The 17,978-nt window shown below is 33.2% G+C and overlaps 1 protein-coding gene across 6 annotated transcripts in view; it reads left to right on the top strand.

Moving 5' to 3' along the window:
• Nucleotides 1-17,978, top strand: part of LOC134368992 (probable ubiquitin carboxyl-terminal hydrolase FAF-X) — a 133,438-nt gene that overhangs the window by 14,603 nt on the left and 100,857 nt on the right. For 5 of the 6 annotated variants that reach the window (XR_010022585.1, XM_063085218.1, XM_063085222.1 and 2 more), the window contains 4 exons: nucleotides 12,776-12,921; nucleotides 14,229-14,308; nucleotides 16,295-16,407; nucleotides 17,666-17,884. The exons of the other annotated variant lie outside the window; for it this stretch is intronic. Coding sequence is in view for 4 of the 5 variants with exons in the window: in XM_063085218.1 (XP_062941288.1) it covers nucleotides 12,776-12,921; nucleotides 14,229-14,308; nucleotides 16,295-16,407; nucleotides 17,666-17,884 (558 nt within the window). In the remaining variant the exon portion in view is untranslated. The remainder of the gene's footprint in view (nucleotides 1-12,775; nucleotides 12,922-14,228; nucleotides 14,309-16,294; nucleotides 16,408-17,665; nucleotides 17,885-17,978) is intronic. 6 annotated transcript variants of the gene reach the window in all.

A 17,978-nucleotide genomic window follows, 5' to 3' on the forward strand; every position in this document is an offset into this window, starting at 1 on the left:
TGGGGAGAAGAAGGTGTTGGTGTTGATTTGGTATGCCCTCTTCCCATACTTTTTTTTTTTTTTAAGCCCTCATTTCTATTGTCTTTTATTGGTTCCTGTGAATCTAACTTGCCATTTTAATTTGTTCTCTCATACCTTTTTTACTTTTTCTTTTTAATGGATTTTATTTTTAGAGTGATTTTAGGTTCATAGCAAGATTGAGCAGAAAGTACAGAAAATTCCCATATCTTTCTTGCCACCACACACTCACAACCTCCTCTACGAGAGTGGTATCAATAGTTTACAGTAGGGTTAATTTTGTGTTTTCTTCTTTCTGTGGGTTTTGACAAATGTATATGGCATGAACACATGATTACAGTATCATATAGACTAGTTTATTTGCCCTTTAAGTGATATGTCCTCTGCCTTTTTAAAAATCCCTTCCTACTTCCTAATACTTGACAATCACTGATCCTTTTACTGCTTCTTTAGTTTTGTCTTTTCCAGAATGTCACAAAATTGGAGTCCTAACATTATGTAGCCTTATAAAATCGCTTCTTTCACTTAGTAGTGTGCATTCAAAGTTCTTCCATGTCTTCCAATAGCTTGATAACTAATTTCTTTTTAGTGCTAAGCAATGTTCCGTTTTATGGATACACTATAATTTATTTGTTCATCTACTGAAGAATGTCTTGGTTGTTGTGTTTCAGCATCATGAATAATACTGCTATGAAGGTGTGCAGGTTTTTGTGTGGACATAAGCTTTCAGCTCATTTGAGTGAATAGTAAATGGTATGATTGCTGGATCGTATGGAAAGGCTATGTTTTGTTTTTAGGAAACTGCCAAACTGTCTTCTGAAGTGCTGTAACATTCTGCATTTCCACTGTTGTCACCAGCATTTGAATCTCGGCAATTCTAATAGGTATAGTGGTATCTCGCTTTCTGTTTTTGTTTTTGTTTTTTAATATGCAAGTTCCTAATGATGTACAATGTTGAGCATCTTTTCATGTATTTTTTTTTTCCCCATCCGTATGTCTTCTTTGGTGAGTTGTCAAAATCTTTTGCTAATTTTTAATCAGAAAATTTTGTTATTGTTGAGTTTTAAGATTTCTATGTATATTTTGCATAACAGACCTTTTTATATGCAGATATTTTATCCCAAGCTTTAGTTCGTCTTCTCATTCTCTGACAGTGTCTTTTGTGGAGTACAAGTTTTTAATTTTAATGAAGTCTCCTAATTCTTTCTTTCCTGGATCTTTCCTTTGGTGTTATATCTAAAGACATTTCCAAACTAAAAGTTATCTAGATTTTTTCCTTTTCTTTTCTAGGAGGTGGATAATTTTGCATTTAGGTCTGTGATCCATTTTAAATTAGTTTTTGTGAAGGATGTAAGGTTTCCTTTCTAGATTGATTTTTTTTGCATATGGGTATTCAGTTGTCCTAGCAACTTTGTTGAGAAGATATCTTTTCTTCATTGTTTTGCTATGCTTTTTTGTTATCATTCTTTTCTGTTGGTGTGGGTCTATTTCCGGGGTCTCTATTCTGTTCCATTGATCTACCTGTTTTTGTTTATGTTTTCATGAATACCACACTGTCTTGATTACTGTAGCTTTACAATGAGTCTTGAAGTTGGTAGTGTTTCAGAGCTCTGATTTTGTTCTTTTCTCTTTCAGTATATTGTGTTGGCTACTCTGGGCCTTTTTCCTTACCGTGTAAACTTTAGAATCAGTTTGTCAATATCTACAAAATAATTTGCTGGGATTTTAATTGGGTTTGCATTGAATCTATAGATCAAGTTGGGAAAAATTGACATCTTCATAAACATTGAGTCCACCCTTTTCATGAATATGGAATTTCTCTCCATTTATTTAGTTCTTTAATTTCTTTCATCATAATGTTATAGGTTTCCTCATAGGTTGTGTTCAAATTTGTTAGATTTATATCTGTGTATGGCTTTTTTCAGGTGGGAATGTAAATGGAACTGTGTATTTAATTTCAAATTCCAATAGTTCATTGCTGCCATAAGAACAGATCTTATTTTGTAAAAGGGTACTTCAAAAAGTTCATCATCATCATCTTGTTTTGTCCTTTTTGTAGACTTTCAGGACTTTCAGGGAGTGGACATCCATGTCTTGTTCTGATTTTAGCTAGAAATTTTCTAGTTTCTTACCATTAAGTATGATGTTAGCTGTAGCATTTTTGTAGATGTTTATTTATTATGTTAAGGAAGTTCTTTCTAGTTTACTGAGAGTTTTTATTATAATGGGTGTTAGATTTGTCAGATGTTTTTTGTGCATCTATTGATAAGATTACATAATTTTTCTTCTTTAGCCTGTTGATGTGATGGACTGCATGAATTGATTTTTGAATGTTGAACCAATCTTGGAGACTTAAATAAGTTCAATTTTATGGTATGAAAATCTTTTTTACACATTGATAGATTTGATTGCTAAAATTTTGTTGATATTTTCATCTACATTCATGAGATGCATTGGTATGGTTTTCTTTTCTTGTGGTATATTTATTTGGTTATTGGTTAATTAGGGTAGTCTGGCCTCACAGAATGGCCCAGGAAGTATTCCTTTTGTTTCCACACTCTAGAAGAGATTGTAAAGAATTGATTTAGTTTCATCCTTAAGTGTTTGGGAGAATTCAGTAGTCAGGCCATCTGGCCTTGAGGCTTTCTGTTTTGGAATCTGATTAATTGTAAGTACAATATATTTAATAGATTTAGCCTATTCAAATGATCTATTTCTTCCTTTGTGAATTTTGACAGATGGCGTATGTCGAGGAATTGTTTGTGAATATACAGTTATTCGTAATATTCCTTTAATATCCTTTAATATCTGTGATCTGTTTCACTGATAATACTAGTAAGCTGTCTTCTCTTTTTTTGCTACTCTGGCTAGAGGCTTATTGATTTTATTGATGTTTTCAGAGAATCAGCATTTGGTTTTGTTGATTTTTCTGTTGATTTCCTGTTTTCAATTGCATTAATTTGTTCTAGTTTTTATTTCTTCTGCTTACTTTGGGATTAATTTGCTTTTTTCCCTCCAGTTTTCTAAAAAATAGAAGCTTAGATTATTGATTTTAGATCTTTTCTTTTAATGTATGTATTCTGTGCTATAAATTCCCTCTCAGCACTTGCTTTTGTTACATCCCCAAATTTTGATAAATTGTACAGGTTGAACATTCCAAATCTGAAAATCCAAAGTGCTCCGAAATTCAAAAATTTTTGAGTGCCGTGACGCCCAAAGGAAATGCTTATTGGAATATTTTGGATTTTCAGATTTGGGCTGCTCAGCCAGTAGTATAATACAAAATATTCCAGAATCCAAAAAACCTTGAAATTAAAAACACTTCTTGTACCAAGCATTTCAGATAAGGGTTTCTTGGCCTGTATTTTAATTTTTATTTTATTAAGAAAAAATTTTTTAAAATTTCTCTTGAGATTGTTTTCTTTGACCCATGTGTTATATAGACGTGTGTTGTTTAATCTCCAGGTAGGGTTTGCTAGACTGTCTTTTCGTTGGTCATTTCTAGTTTAAAGTTACTGGTGTATGAAAGCATATATTTTATGATTTCTATTCTTACATTTGTTAAAGTGTGTTTTATGGTAATAGGGTAGTCTGTCTTGGTGAATGTTTCATGTGTGCCTGAAAAGAACGTGTATTCTGTTGTTGTGGATGAAGTAATTTATAGATAACTGTTGTATCCAATTGATTTACGGCATTGTTAATTAAGTGAAGTCCCTCCTGATTTTCGGCTTCCTGGATCTGTCCATTTCTTTTAGAGGGGCGTTGAAGTTTTCATTTATCATAGTGGACTTATCTAGATATTTCTCATTGCAGTTCTGTTTTTACTTCACATATTTTGAAGCTCTGTTGTTAGGAGCATACACATTAAGGATTATGTCTTGTTGAATTGACCCCCTTTATAGTATTTCATAATGTCTTTGTTTATCCCTGATAATTTTCCTTTCTCTGAATTAATTCTACTCTGTTTAAAATAATACACTCATGTACTACTTATGATGTTTTTCTGCCAAAGTAAAATGCCAGTGGTTTTATTTAAAAATATCTATTTCTATTTTTTCAATTTTTTGCCTTTTTTTTTTGATTGACGTATAATCAAAGTGTTAAGTGAGATCACAACCACTCTTAAGCTCTAGGCCTGTATTTAGTCTCATATCACTCCTCTGCAGACTACAAAGACTTTGTTGCAACATACCATGCCTAGAGAAAGGCACAAGGTATTTCCTACTCATTGAGTCCAGAACCAAAAATTCTTTTCTAATGTTAAGTTTGTGTTCTGGGTTTAGTTGAGCAGGAATGTCCCTCAGCTCCCATCAATCATAGCTGAAGTAAATCCCTGTCTATCATTGTCTTGGAAAAAATTCACATATTGTCTGTCAAAAAAACCCCAGAAGATTAAAAAAGGAAGCAGATGAGCTCTGCAAATCAAGAGAAAGGTGAAAGGAATAGTTATAGCCATGAACTGGACTGCCTCATAGCCATCCTGGCAATTCATAAGTACTTGTGTGTATGTGTTTTGTTTATTGGTTCCTGGAAATGAAACACCATTGGGCTGTCAGGTCTATGAGCGCTGGCCAGATGTGCTTACCTGCCAGTAGGTGGAGCCCTTCTTGGGGAAAGAGAGGAGTAATCCTGACTTATGTCTACCTTGCATAGCAATTTTTTGGTCAACGACAGACTGCATGTATGATGGTGGTCCCGTAAGGTTATAATGGCTGTATGTAGTACGTTGTGTACCATCTGGGTTTGTGTAAGTGAAATCTATGACATTTGCACAATGATAGAACCATACCTCTGTCATAATTGCTTTTGGTTTTTGATCCTCTCTGATATTCTGTCTTTTCAGTAGTGTATTTAGACCATTGGTGTTAAAAGTGATTATTGATATAGTTGAATTACTATCTACCATGTTCGTTACTATTCTCTGTTACCCTTCTGGTTTGTTTCTGTTTGTCTTCCACTCTTTTTCTGCCTTTTGTGGTTTTGAAAATTTTGTATGATTCCTTTTCTCTCCTTGCTTAGAGTATCAGTCATATTCTTTTTAAAACTTTTATAGTGGTTGCCCTAGAGTTGCAGTATACATTTATGCTAATCTATAAATTTACTTAAAAATAACCTGGTACAGCATCATTGGGTAGTGCATGTACCTTATAATATTTTTAAGTCTTCCTTCTTGTCCTTTGTATCATTGTTGTCTCTTCTTTTAGTTAAACATAAGCTATAATCATCAAAAATATTGTTGCTAATATTATTTTAAGCAGACTATTACGTGTCTGATCAATTATGAATAAGAAAAAGTTTTCTACAAATATCTGCTGATTTTTTCCATAACACTTTTTTCCTTTTATGTCTGCGTTTCTGCCCTATATCAATTTCCTTCTCTTTGAAGAACTTTTCTGAACATTTCTTGCAAGTCTCCTGGCAATAGATACCCTCATTTTTTGTCTGAGAAAGTCTATTTCTCTTTTACTTTTGCTGTATAACTTTGCTGAACACAGAATTCTGGGTAGGTAGGTTTTTTCTCTCAGCATCTTAAAGTTTTCACTTCACTCTATTTTTGCTTGCATGATGTCTGAGGCAAAGTCCAATGTAATTCTTATCCTTGCTCCTCTATAGGTAATGTGGTAAGGCTCCTTGAGGTAAAACTCAGAAAATGTGTGCCTCCCCTTAATAGTGGGCCTCCTCTGGTGTTTTTAGTTCTTATACTTTCCACACTGAGCTTTCAGTAATTTGTCAATTACACTGCATTTTCCTACCCCAGTTCTGGTCCCACAGAGGTTTAATTACTCACATTTTCTATTTCTTCATGATACTTGGTAGAGGTCTTGAGTCATAGTGTAGGTTGTGTTTCTAGAAATTTGTCCTTTTATCCAGGTTATCCAGTTGGTTGGGACATGGTGGTTCAGAGTTCTTTCTAATAATTCTTTTTATTTCTGTCAAATATATGGTAATGCCCATTCTATTTCTGATTACTTATTTGAGTCTTCTCTCTTTTTCTCAGTTAGTCTGGCTAAAGGTTTGACAATTGGTTTATCTATTTCAAGAACCAAATTTTGATTTTATTCTCTGTTTTTCTTATTTCTGTTTTTCTTCTAGCTTTGGGTTTAGTTATTTTATTTCTCTTTCCTTAAGGTATAAGGTTAGGTTGTTGATTTGAGACCTTTTTAAAAAAAAAATTTATAAATTTCCCTCATAGCATCGCATAGGTTTTGCAGCATTCCGTAGGTTTTGATATGTTGTATTTTTATTTTTATTTGCCTCAGATTTTCTAATTTCAGTGTAATTTCTTCTTTGATTTGTGTGTTGTTTAAGATGTGTTTAATTTCTCCTTATGTGTGGATTTTTGAGTTTTCCTTTTGCTCTTTATTGATTTCTTGGTTTCATTTCATTGTGAACTGAAGAGATACTTTCTATGATTTAATCTTCTTAAATTTGTTAAGACTTGTTTTATGGTGTGATGTATCCTGATGAATGTTCCATGTGCACTTGCAAAGAATGTGTATTCTACTACTGTTGGATAGTGTTTTATGTATGTTTTTTAGGTCCATTCTGTAGTGTTGTTCAAGACTTCTTTTTTCTTTACTGATCTCCTTTCTGGTTTCTACCTGTTATTGAAGTCTCTGACTCCTATATAGGTTGAATATTCCTAAAATCTGAAAATTCAGAATATGAGTTGCTCCAGAATCTGAAACTTTTTGAATAAAGATGTGACATTTTGAGTGCTGCTAATTAAGCATTTTATATTTTCAGATTCTGGATGCTGAACTGGTACAGTACTGATATTCCAAAATCTGAGAAAAACTTGAAATCTGAACCATTTCTGGTCCCAAGCATTTTGGATAAAGGGTTTGCAACCTGAATTACAGAAATGTTTCTCCCTTCAGTCTGACTATACTTCTTCATGTATTTTAGCAGCTCTGAGGTTTAATGCATAAATATTTATAATTGTTATATCTTCTCGGTGAATTATCCTTTTATGATTGTATAATACTTTTTTTCTGCTCCTATAAGTTTATGATTCACTGTATCTGCTTATCTTTCAATTTTGAAGGGAGCAATTTGCCCTCCTTGTGACCACAATTCTCAAGCTGATCTAGGAAGAATTGTTGGTTTTCAGTTTATTCAGCTGTTTTGTTTTTTGTTAGGATGTAGTGGTGATTTCTAAGCTCCTGAAATACTGTACTAGAAACCAGAAGTCTCCTCCTACCCTTTATTTTCTTCCCTTTTGAGACCTTGTATTTAAGCTATTTGCATTTTGTGTAGTTTATTGCACTTTTCTCTTGGTCCTGGAGGATCACAGGAGGCAGGAGCACACGTAGCCTCTGCCAGGAATCCCCCAGGGAGCAGGGTCGCCCGCAGCCCTGCCAAGAGAGTGCAGCGAGGTGAGTTGCTCAGGGCACGCCTTGAACTAGGGGCTGCCGCCTGGGGGAGTGGGCAGTGAGAAACCAGACACAAAGTTCTGGGGCTTAATGCACGCACTAAGTAACTTCAAGCATGTATTGTATATGTTTCAGCCAGCTGTAAGCCCCTCCCACCCCATTCTCTTAGGTAACTCAATAGGAAGTTTGTGGCTTGTGGTTAAGCCTTGCAAATTCTTCCTGACCCATTCTATTTGCATTTCTGCTTATACAGTCTAAATCCTGGAGAGCAAGAGTCCATCCATCTTTAACATGTGTTCTCCTTCATTACCCTCCAGTTTATAACCATGCTCTACATTTTTGTCATAGTCTTTTAGTTGGTATATTTAATCTATTTTTTAAAATATAAATACTGTTATGTTTAGGTTTTTGTCTACTATCATGCTTTTTTTTTTTCTTGTCCTCTTTTGGGTTATTAAATAGTTTGTTATTAGTTTATTCCCTTCATCCCATTATAACCATTTTTTCCCTCTGTTTTTGGTAACCTAAAACAATAAACATTTATTGTCTTATAGTTTGTGTAAATTAGGAATTTGGGAACAAATTAACCAATTAAAGTGTATTATTCTGACTTAGAATTTCCTATGAGGTTGTGTTTGTCACGTTAGCTGGGAGTATAATTGACTGAAAGGCTGACTGGGACTGTGAGGGATTCATGGCAGTTAGCAGGAGGCCTGTTTCTTACCACTTGGCCTCTCTGTAGGGCTGCTTGAGTGTGTTCGAGACATGGCAGTTAACTTCTGCCAGAGAGATTGACGTAAGACAGAAGAAGGAAGAAGGGAGAAGCCAGAGTGGTATTTATTTCCTAGCCTCAGAAGTCACACTGTCATTTTACAGTGTCCTAATGTTCTGTTTACTGTGGGAAGGGAATAATACACTAGAGAGAAAATACTAGGAGATAGGGATTATTTGTGGTCATCTTGGAGGCTGGTTACAACAAAGCGTGAAATGACACCATCTAATCACAATAAGAACACATGGAAAATTTTTCTGTAATCTTTGACACAAAATTTAGAAGCAATAATTGGAAAGATTAATCAATATGACTCTCTTTATATGTATATATGTGTGTATATGTGTATATGTATAGAGACAAATATGCATACAGTATTTATTCTTAATTTTTATTAGACTGTGGTATTTTCTCTTATCACTTCCCCAGTAATGCTAGAGTTACACTTTAATTCTACTAATTGTTGCCACCTTTGGTATCATTGTAGCCATATGTTTTAATTCTGCTTGTGTTCTGGTCCCCATAAGATTACTGTAATAATCTGGTAGAGTTGTAATTCATTTGTATTTGCCCATGTATTATTCTTTGTTTTTCTTTATTCCTTTCTGTAATTCTTTGTTTCCCTTTTATATTGTCTTCTTTCTGCCTGAAGAGAGTTGTTTAGTTGTTTTTTATAGCATTTTTGTGTATATGGCAAATAAATAAATAAGCCATTATAATTTGTTCTCTAATTTTGCTTAATCTAATAATGTCTTGCTTTACATTAATTTATGGGAGGATGTATTTTGCTGGGCATAGAATTGTATAATTGCGTTTAATTTTCTGTCAGTCTTTGAAAATTTTGTTTCTTCACCTTGGATGAAAACTGAGTCTTACTGATGGTCCTCAAAGGATTTCTTCATTGGTTTTGGAAAAGTCAAACATCATCTCTTTAAATATTTCCTCTCCCTCTAGTCTTTCTCTTTGTAGTTCTGCAATTACTTAATTACCTTAATTACTCCTCTAAGACTAAAGTTTCATATATTAAATGTTTTATCTGATACATATACTGTAACATTCTCACATGTATTTTTCATTCTTAAACTCTTTGCTTCAGTTTGGATACTTTAAATTGATCCATCTTCTGGTTTTACATTTCCTTTTTTGCTGTATCTGAAGTACTGTTAAATCCATAGAATGCGTTTTTAATTTTTGATTTTATAGTTCTATTTTCAAAAGTTAAAATTTTTTATAGAGTCCATCCTCTTGTGAAATTACCCATTTTTCAATTAATTTATTAATTATTTGTGTCTTCTTTGTATTTCTTGAGCATTTAATTACATTTATTTTATTGTACTTATTTGCTAAATGGATCACTCATGGGTCTCTTTCTGTTTTCAGGGTTTTTTCCCTCTTGATTTCCCACAATGGTTTTCTAACTAGTAGTTACATTGAGTACAGGATAAAGTGTAGAGGCTCCAGATGCTATCAACTTTTAGAGATCATAATTGTTCTCTCTGGACAGAGTGATGTTGGTGATTTTAATTAAATACAGAAACTATTGAATTAGAGATAGGTAAATATTCAATGGTCTTCTGCATTGTTCTTCCTGGTTTTTAACTGAGTATATTCTGTGGGGCCGCACCCTCTCTTGATTCCAAATGCTGGTTTTTGTGAGAGTGCTGAAAATTTTGGCTCTCCTTTTTGGAGTCTCCTTTTTAGATTATTATCATTCTCAGCTGTAACACCTGAACTTTCAGAGTTTATTCTAATGGGAAATTAAACTTGTGCTTTAAGCTTTATAAGTTATGCTGAGTACTCATCTCACCACACTTCTTGCCCTACCTGAGTTTGCAGTGAATTTGGAGCTATTTCTAAGCCTGCTCCCTATGTCCAATGTGGGTATATTCTATCAGGATTAAAACACTTATCATAGCCATCTTGTCTGTGTTTCTGCTGTATTCCATTTTTCTTATCTTGATGGCTTACTGCTATTTTTAAGTGAGTAATTCATTTCATCCACTTTTCAGTTCTAGGCAGAGGCAGTAATCTGTTGCCAAGTATCCTATCTCACTTAGTAGGAGAAGCCCAGATGCATCCCTATTTTTTTTTTCTTTTAAAATTTCTATTTGTTTGGTTACATACAGCAAGTCACTCTTCATACTTAATATACAGTTACTAGTTTTGACAAATGCATGGAAACTCGTAACCACCAGTATGATAAAAGTGTATATACCTTTGCGCTGCCTCTTTGTGTTCAACCCTTCTGTCCCTGGCAACTACTGATCTGCTCTTCATGTCTGTAGTTTGCCTTTTCTAAAATGTCATATACACAGAATCGTACTGACTTGTCTTCTGAAATTTGGCATAATGTCTTTTAAATTCTTCTGTGGTGTTACACATAGCAATAGTTTATTCCTTTTTATTGAAGAGTAGCATTTTGTTGCATAAATGTACCACAGTTTATGTTTGCCTGTTGAAGGACTTTCGAGTGATTGAGAGACACAAGATTCCAAAAAGTTCACTGAAAAAGAAATAGGTAACTTGAGTACAGAAACTAAAATCATAATTCTAAAATCTCCCAATAAAGAAAACATTAGGTAGATTCTTTGACAAGCAAGTTCTCCAAACAGTTAAGAAATAAAACCAGTATTGTATAATCTCTTTCAGACATATTTTTCAATTTAGTATTCTTTTCTTTCTTTTTTTTTTTTCTCTTAATTTTATTTTGTCGATATACAATGTGGTTGATTATTGTGGCCCATTACCGAAACCTCCCTCCCTCCTCCCTCTCCGCCACTCCCTCCCAACAATGTCCTTTCTGTTTGCTTGTCATATCAACTTCAAGTAATTGTAGTTGTTATGTCTTCTTCCCCCGCTCCCCGGTTTTTTTTTGTTTGTTTGTTTGTTTGTTTGTTTTGTGTGTGTGTGTGTGTGTGTGTGTGTGTGTGTGTGAATTTATTTATTTATTTTTAGCTCCCACCAATAAGTGAGAACATGTGGTATTTCTCTTTCTGTGCCTGACTTGTTTCACTTAATATAATTCTCTCAAGGTCCATCCATGTTGTTGCAAATGGCAGTATTTCAATCGTTTTTATAGCTGAGTAGTATACCATTGTGTAGATGTACCACATTTTCCATATCCACTCATCCAATGATGGACATTTGGGCTGGTTCCAACTCTTGGCTATTGTAAAGAGTGCTGCGATGAACACTGGGGAACAGGTATACCTTCGACTTGATGATTTCCATTTCTCTGGGTATATTCCCAGCAGTGGGATAGCTGGGTCATATGGAAGATCTGTCTGGAATTGTTTGAGGAACCTCCATACCATTTTCCATAGAGGCTGCACCATTTTGCAGTCCCACCAACAATGTATGAGAGTTCCTTTTTCTCCGCAGCCTCGCCAGCATTTATCGTTCATAGTCTTTTGGATTTTAGCCATCCTAACTGGGGTGAGATGGTATCTCAGTGTAGTTTTGATTTGCATTTCCCGGATGCTGAGTGATATTGAGCATTTTTTCATATGTCTGTTGGCCATTTGTATTTCTTCCTTAGAGAAATGCCTGCTTAGCTCTTTTGCCCATTTTTTAATTGGGTTGCTTGTTTTTCTCTTGTAAAGTTGTTTGAGTTCCTTATATATTCTGGATATTAATCCTTTGTCAGATGTATATTTTGCAAATATTTTCTCCCACTCTGTTGGTTGTCTTTTAACTCTGTTAATTATTTCTTTTGCTGTGCAGAAGCTCTTTAGTTTGATATAATCCCATTTGTCCATTTTAGTATTCTTAAAAAATAATTATTTGTAAGGAAGAATATTTGTATGTTGCTTAAATTTAATTATTTTGGTTTCTCCAATGATGAAGTGTTAATTCTTGCAGTTGTGTTTGGGAATCCAGTTTAATTGCTTTTTCTTGTGGATCTCTGTGAACAACAGTGAGAAAGAAGAGTTATCAGCAAGAACCTATAATCTATAGTTAGGAATTTTAGTGTAAAAATTCCTGATAGTTATTAAGAAATGTAGAGGTGTTTTTTTTTTTTTTTTTTTTTTTTTGGAACCTGTGATCTGTAACTAGTTTTCACAGGATAGTCTCACAAACTCCGTAGTTAAACTCAGTGATCAAGGAAGCCAAATTGGAAGGCATACTGGAATAAATGCTTTCAGGTGCCTGTCAGGGTGAGGGTGTGCTAATGGTAACTATATAGAATGGAATTTGGTAGTACATTGATAGTTTTAAAAGGAATTGATTATCCTGTTGATTCAGTAGCTTTATTTTCAGGATTCTGTCCTTAAGATAATTGAAGTTTTGCATAAAGATTTATAATTAAGGATATGTTTATGTTAGCAGTAAAAATTACAAAAACTAATATCCTCTAATTTTAACTTGGTTAATTCATGCAGGACTCTGTAGCTACTAATTAATGTTTAAAAGATTCTTAGTCACATGGAAAAATACTTCTATGTTGACCAAAAAGAAAAGAAAAAGGCAGTGTGATCCCAAATGTTTAGATATATTTATGAACAATTAAAAATAATATTTCTACTAAATCTGTGCTGATGCCTGAATTGCTAAATATTGTACCTGTGTTTTAGAAATTTAAGTCTGTTATATTTAATTTTTAATTAAGACCTCATCACCTGTTTCCTCCAATGAGAATCTCCCAGTAACTCCCCCAGATGAACAAGGTCAAGGTGATGCCCCACCACAGCATGGAGATGAGGAACCTGCATTTCCTCATACTGACCTGGCAAAGTTGGATGACATGATCAACAGGTGTGTCTGTTTTGTTAGTTGATGGGAATGGGAAAAACAAATCACTTACTAGTGGACAGCAGTGATGCAGTCTTAATGTCTTCTTAATAGATTGAACATTTTAGTCATAGCCAAATAGTTTGTATCTCATTGTTCTTAATGCATTTCCATGGATTTAAAAAAAAGAAGGAAATGACAATATGAATAAGGTTTCAGATTAATGATACTGTCTGACCCTTTCGTGTGTTTCTGACCTAGTCCTAGAGGTGAGGATTTTGAACTTCATTTCTCTTTGGTGTAAACTTCATGCCAAAGTTCTAGAGGACTTTTCTCAGTAGTGGAATATCCATTTTTGTAGCAGAGATATTATTGCAAAAGTGTCTATTGTTGCTTTTTCTGTTTTGTCTGGTGGTGGTTGATTTTTATTAAAGTATATTTTTGGTAAGGACTAGAAGACTGAGTTATATTGTTAGTAAGTCCTTAGTGGCAGGGAAATGAAAAAGATGTTTTTTTGTATAAACAAGGGCAACAAAAGGGATAGTATGAATTGATGTCTTACAGATTACTCGTAATGATTCATTTTTTAATCAGAATTAGGAGTATTTTAACAACTTTGCTATCTCTTAGTATAGAGAAAGGACAGAGGAAGAAAGTTCTTTCTGGGGAATAATGAGAGTAGTTCACAGATGGCTGAGCTTTTTGTGAAATTAGGGAAAGTACCAACTGGGTCAGTTAGCCTTTGCGTCATTTTTTAATATATGAGTATATGATGGTATAGAGGCTTTCCTGAATCGCTTTTTGATATAGGAATATACTTATTATGGCAGTAGGCTTTAATGAGTCCTGTGGCTGACATAATCTTCAGGAAAAGTCGATAATGTCTTGCTGAGGTGAATTGAAGGAGAATTCAGGCATTTTTCTCTTCATTCATTTTGTCTATAAGGAAGATTAAAACAGGAAGTTTGTCACATTTTTCTTACTAATTATCTGAACCTCAAAAGAGCACTTTCCTACTAGCAGTAGGTGACATTTAATTGATAATTGAATATTTTAGTTTTAGTATTCTGTAAAAGCTATTAGGTGAATTCTCTGCGATTACTGTATCTCATTAGACAGTGCCTTAAAAATTTCTGTATGTAGATACAAGAGATGTCTCTTAATTCCACAAAGCAAATAATTTCCAACCTTTTATTTTAATATTTATGGTGAATATAATATTGGCAGGTTTTTTTCACTTTTCCATAGTGAAAATAGTTACAGTAAGTAACTTATAGTGTTTCATAAGTTCTCAACCGATAAAGCATCTTTTTATTTTATAATAATCTTAGGCCTCGATGGGTTGTTCCTGTTTTGCCAAAGGGAGAATTAGAAGTGCTTTTAGAAGCTGCTATTGGTCTTAGTAAAAAAGGTGAGTTTAGATGTTATGTTTTCCATAATGCTTGCTACTATATATGCTTAAACATTTTTTTTGAAGGTTTGCTTTCTCTTATAAAGTTATTTATTTCTAGTTTACAATATTATGTATATATACATACACAAAGGGATTCAGATATATAAATATATATTTTGAAGTGTTTAGATATACTTTTAAATTTTATGCAGAATATATATTTATATTCATATTTTGTGGGGATTTATTGTTTCATCATATTTTTAATGGGGTTGTTATTCAAAAGTTAGAAAATGTTTTTCAGAGTATAATATGTTTATGATGTCTATTATGTGAAGGAATGTGCATTAAAACATTTTACAATTTAAAAGTGCTGAATAGGGGATGATTCTATGACTTCATGTATGTTTAGTGACTATTTTGCTCTTAAGCCATTTGTAAGTGAGAAATAATATTAATTTTCAAATAATTTCAGCAAAAATTATTTGGACTTGTCATTTGACAGACATGCTGAGGTGCTAGTGAATTAGAGGACTTGTGCCCCACCTGTGTTTTATTTGGTTTTTTTTAATGAAAATTGCTAGTTCATTAATATTGCATGTATATATTTAATAAACTGTCTAACTTGCATGTTTGGCTGCTTCTTAACACAGAGAAAAAGGTTTTTATGTTGGAATGGATCACTTTTTTGATGATTTTGTTTTAATATTAGGTGCAATATGATTATTTTAGCAAATGAACAGTTTTTGTATTCATTTTTTTAAAGCCTTGAAAGCTAAAAGAAAGAGCAGTTACATTTTATTTTCTGTGTCATTCAGCAAAGAAGTGTGGTCATCACATGTCTTTTAAGCATCATTAAACACATTTTTAATGTTTTGGGTATGTGGTAAAGTCAAGTCTGTGTGTTGCTAAGTTTGATTCTGTGGCATGGGTAATAGTTTCATTTAACCAACAATAATTACCCTAAAGGCATTTTATGTTTTATAATCAGTGTTACAAAAATAATCTAGTGACCTATGAAAAGATTTTACCACATTGGAAATGTTTCTCACTACTAAAATTTCTTTTGCTAAATTGTGCATTTATTCATTAATTCTGCAAATATCAAAGACTTCTGTATTAGGCATGTTATAGGTCTTAACAGTCTCAAATGAACAATACCTGTAAGTGATATTTTTTTTAATAGCAGTTCCATTCAGTAGATGTATGAGGGTACTTCAAAAAGTTCATAGAAAGATTTGTATTATCTTTTAATTCTATTTTTCCACAAACTTTCTGAACTGTACCCTTGTATATATCATTTTCAAGGACTTCCTCCTTTATTTTTTCTGGCATCATGGTTACAGTGAGGCCAAATTTAAGTTTTTAAAGGAAAGTCCTGGGGTTTAAATGATATACCAATATGTTTATAATCAAAATAAAAATATACCTTATTGTGCAAATTTAGTGCTTTTTGAGTTTCATTAAAAATTACAAGTTTTCTTTTTGAGTGGAGGCACATGACTCCTGCCTTTTCTTAAATTAGATGAAATCTTAAGAGAGTGTAAAGAAACTTCAATTTCATCTCTTAAATCTGATGGTAAATGGGTAATTTACCACCAAAATAAGATTTTTTAAATTGTCACTTTTTAAGTTTTGAATTGTATTTCAGTGCTAAATGCTGTGACATGATTTGATTCCCTATCTACTCATAACCATTTTGAAATCCAGTATCATATATTATAGCACTTTCATTTACAGTAGTCATTACTTGATTCTATGTAGTTTTACACAATTTACTATTTCTAAAATTCATCGAGTATATTTTATTCCTTTTCCTGAATCCCACGGTTTTCTACTTTTTTAATCTTTTATAAGGCGGCATCTCATTTGAAAAGCTACAATAAGATTTGTGAATTGGAAACCATAACAAGTTCTAACAGTTTATGTTTAATCATATAATCGGTCAGAGAAAAGTTTTCTTTACATTAGGTTTATTTTAATTTTTTTTTTGCATTCTCGCAGGGCTTGATGTTAAAAGTGAAGCGTGTCAACGTTTTTTTCAAGATGGCCTTACAATATCTTTCACTAAAATCCTCATGGATGAGGCAATGAGTGGATGGAAGTTTGAGATTCATGTGAGTCTTATATTTGATTTGGGGACTCACATTTACGTGGTGATTCCTGTGGGTTTGTCTTTGGAAAATAATACTATGACTAATACATCAAGTCTGCTGAGACATATATATACAAACATATGTATATAATAAATATATATGTGTGTGTGTGTGTATATGTATATATATAAATTGAAGATTGAAGATAGCACAGTCTTTTAGAATGAGCTTGAGATTTTGAGTTACAAAACTTGTAACTTCACCTGCCTTTTAACCTTGTGCTTGATACCATCAAGGATGATAGCAAGGCTGATAGCATTGATTCTAAGAGTCACCACTATTTTGTACCATTTGAAAAGAAAAATACCTGAGATGGGGAGTATAATACCAGACTCTCAATGTAGCAGCACACCAAAGGGTGTAATTTTAGTGCCAATGTATGATAAAGAATGTTACCATGTGGAAGTGTCAAGCAAGGAAACAAGTTTTAACCTTGGCATCTGCTAGAGAAAAGATATTCTCTCAGTAGATTTTGACCACAAACGTACTCATACCAATTTGTGATATGAATTTGAACTACAGTTTTGATACTCAAAATATCAAACAATTTAAAGTGTTATCAGATTGGTAATGTCTTCAAGTGACTGTCAAAAGGAAACAGATATTTTCTTACTTTTTAATACCTTCAGTCTAGGACAGAAGTAATGCAAAGTACCATAGATTCTGACACTTTTATATTCCTGAGATTTTGAAAAGTGAAAAAATACCCCCTTCTTAAAAATAACTGAGTTACTCCAAGTAATTAAAAAACTGTAATTACTCCAAGTCATTCATAACATATAATTAGTAAGTCCACCGTTTTGTGGACTTCAGCCATTAAATATAACATGGGTATTTTCCACTAATGTTCATGGCATACAAATGCTAACAGCTTCTGAATTGACATGTAAGTTTTTAGGTGTAGAAATAGAATTTATGAATGCTAATTTTCATGTACCTTGTGGACATAAAGCAGAAATAGACAACCTGTAGTGCCTACTTCATTTGTAATCCTCCAGTAGCTTTTGAAATTAGGTATAAAGTTATGAAATAATAAACTCTAATTTCTTTTTATGAGTATATCAGTTTGATCACAGTACTACTGAAATTAAGCTGAGTTTAGATGACCAACATAGAAAAATGAAGAGAGATGATTTTAAACAAGAATAGAATGTTTCTGTTTGAAATGCAGTGTTTTTTCATTACAAACCATGTCCTTCCTTTCCTCCCCTTTTCATAGAGATGTATCATTAACAGTACTCATCGCCTAGTGGAGCTTTGTGTGGCCAAGTTGTCTCAAGACTGGTTTCCACTCCTAGAACTTCTTGCCATGGCCTTTAATCCTCATTGCAAATTCCATATCTACAATGGCACACGTCCATGTGAATCAGTTTCCACAAGTGTTCAGTTGCCTGAAGATGAACTATTTGCTTGTTCTTCAGATCCTCAATCACCAAAAGTGTGTTGGTTTGTTATTTTAAAAATTAAATAGTAAAAATTTTTTTGTATGCAGACTCTTGGTCTGTGAACCACCACCTTAACATAAATATCAG

The sequence above is a fragment of the Cynocephalus volans genome, chromosome Y (genome assembly GCF_027409185.1).
Source record: "Cynocephalus volans isolate mCynVol1 chromosome Y, mCynVol1.pri, whole genome shotgun sequence".
NCBI lineage: Eukaryota > Metazoa > Chordata > Mammalia > Dermoptera > Cynocephalidae > Cynocephalus > Cynocephalus volans.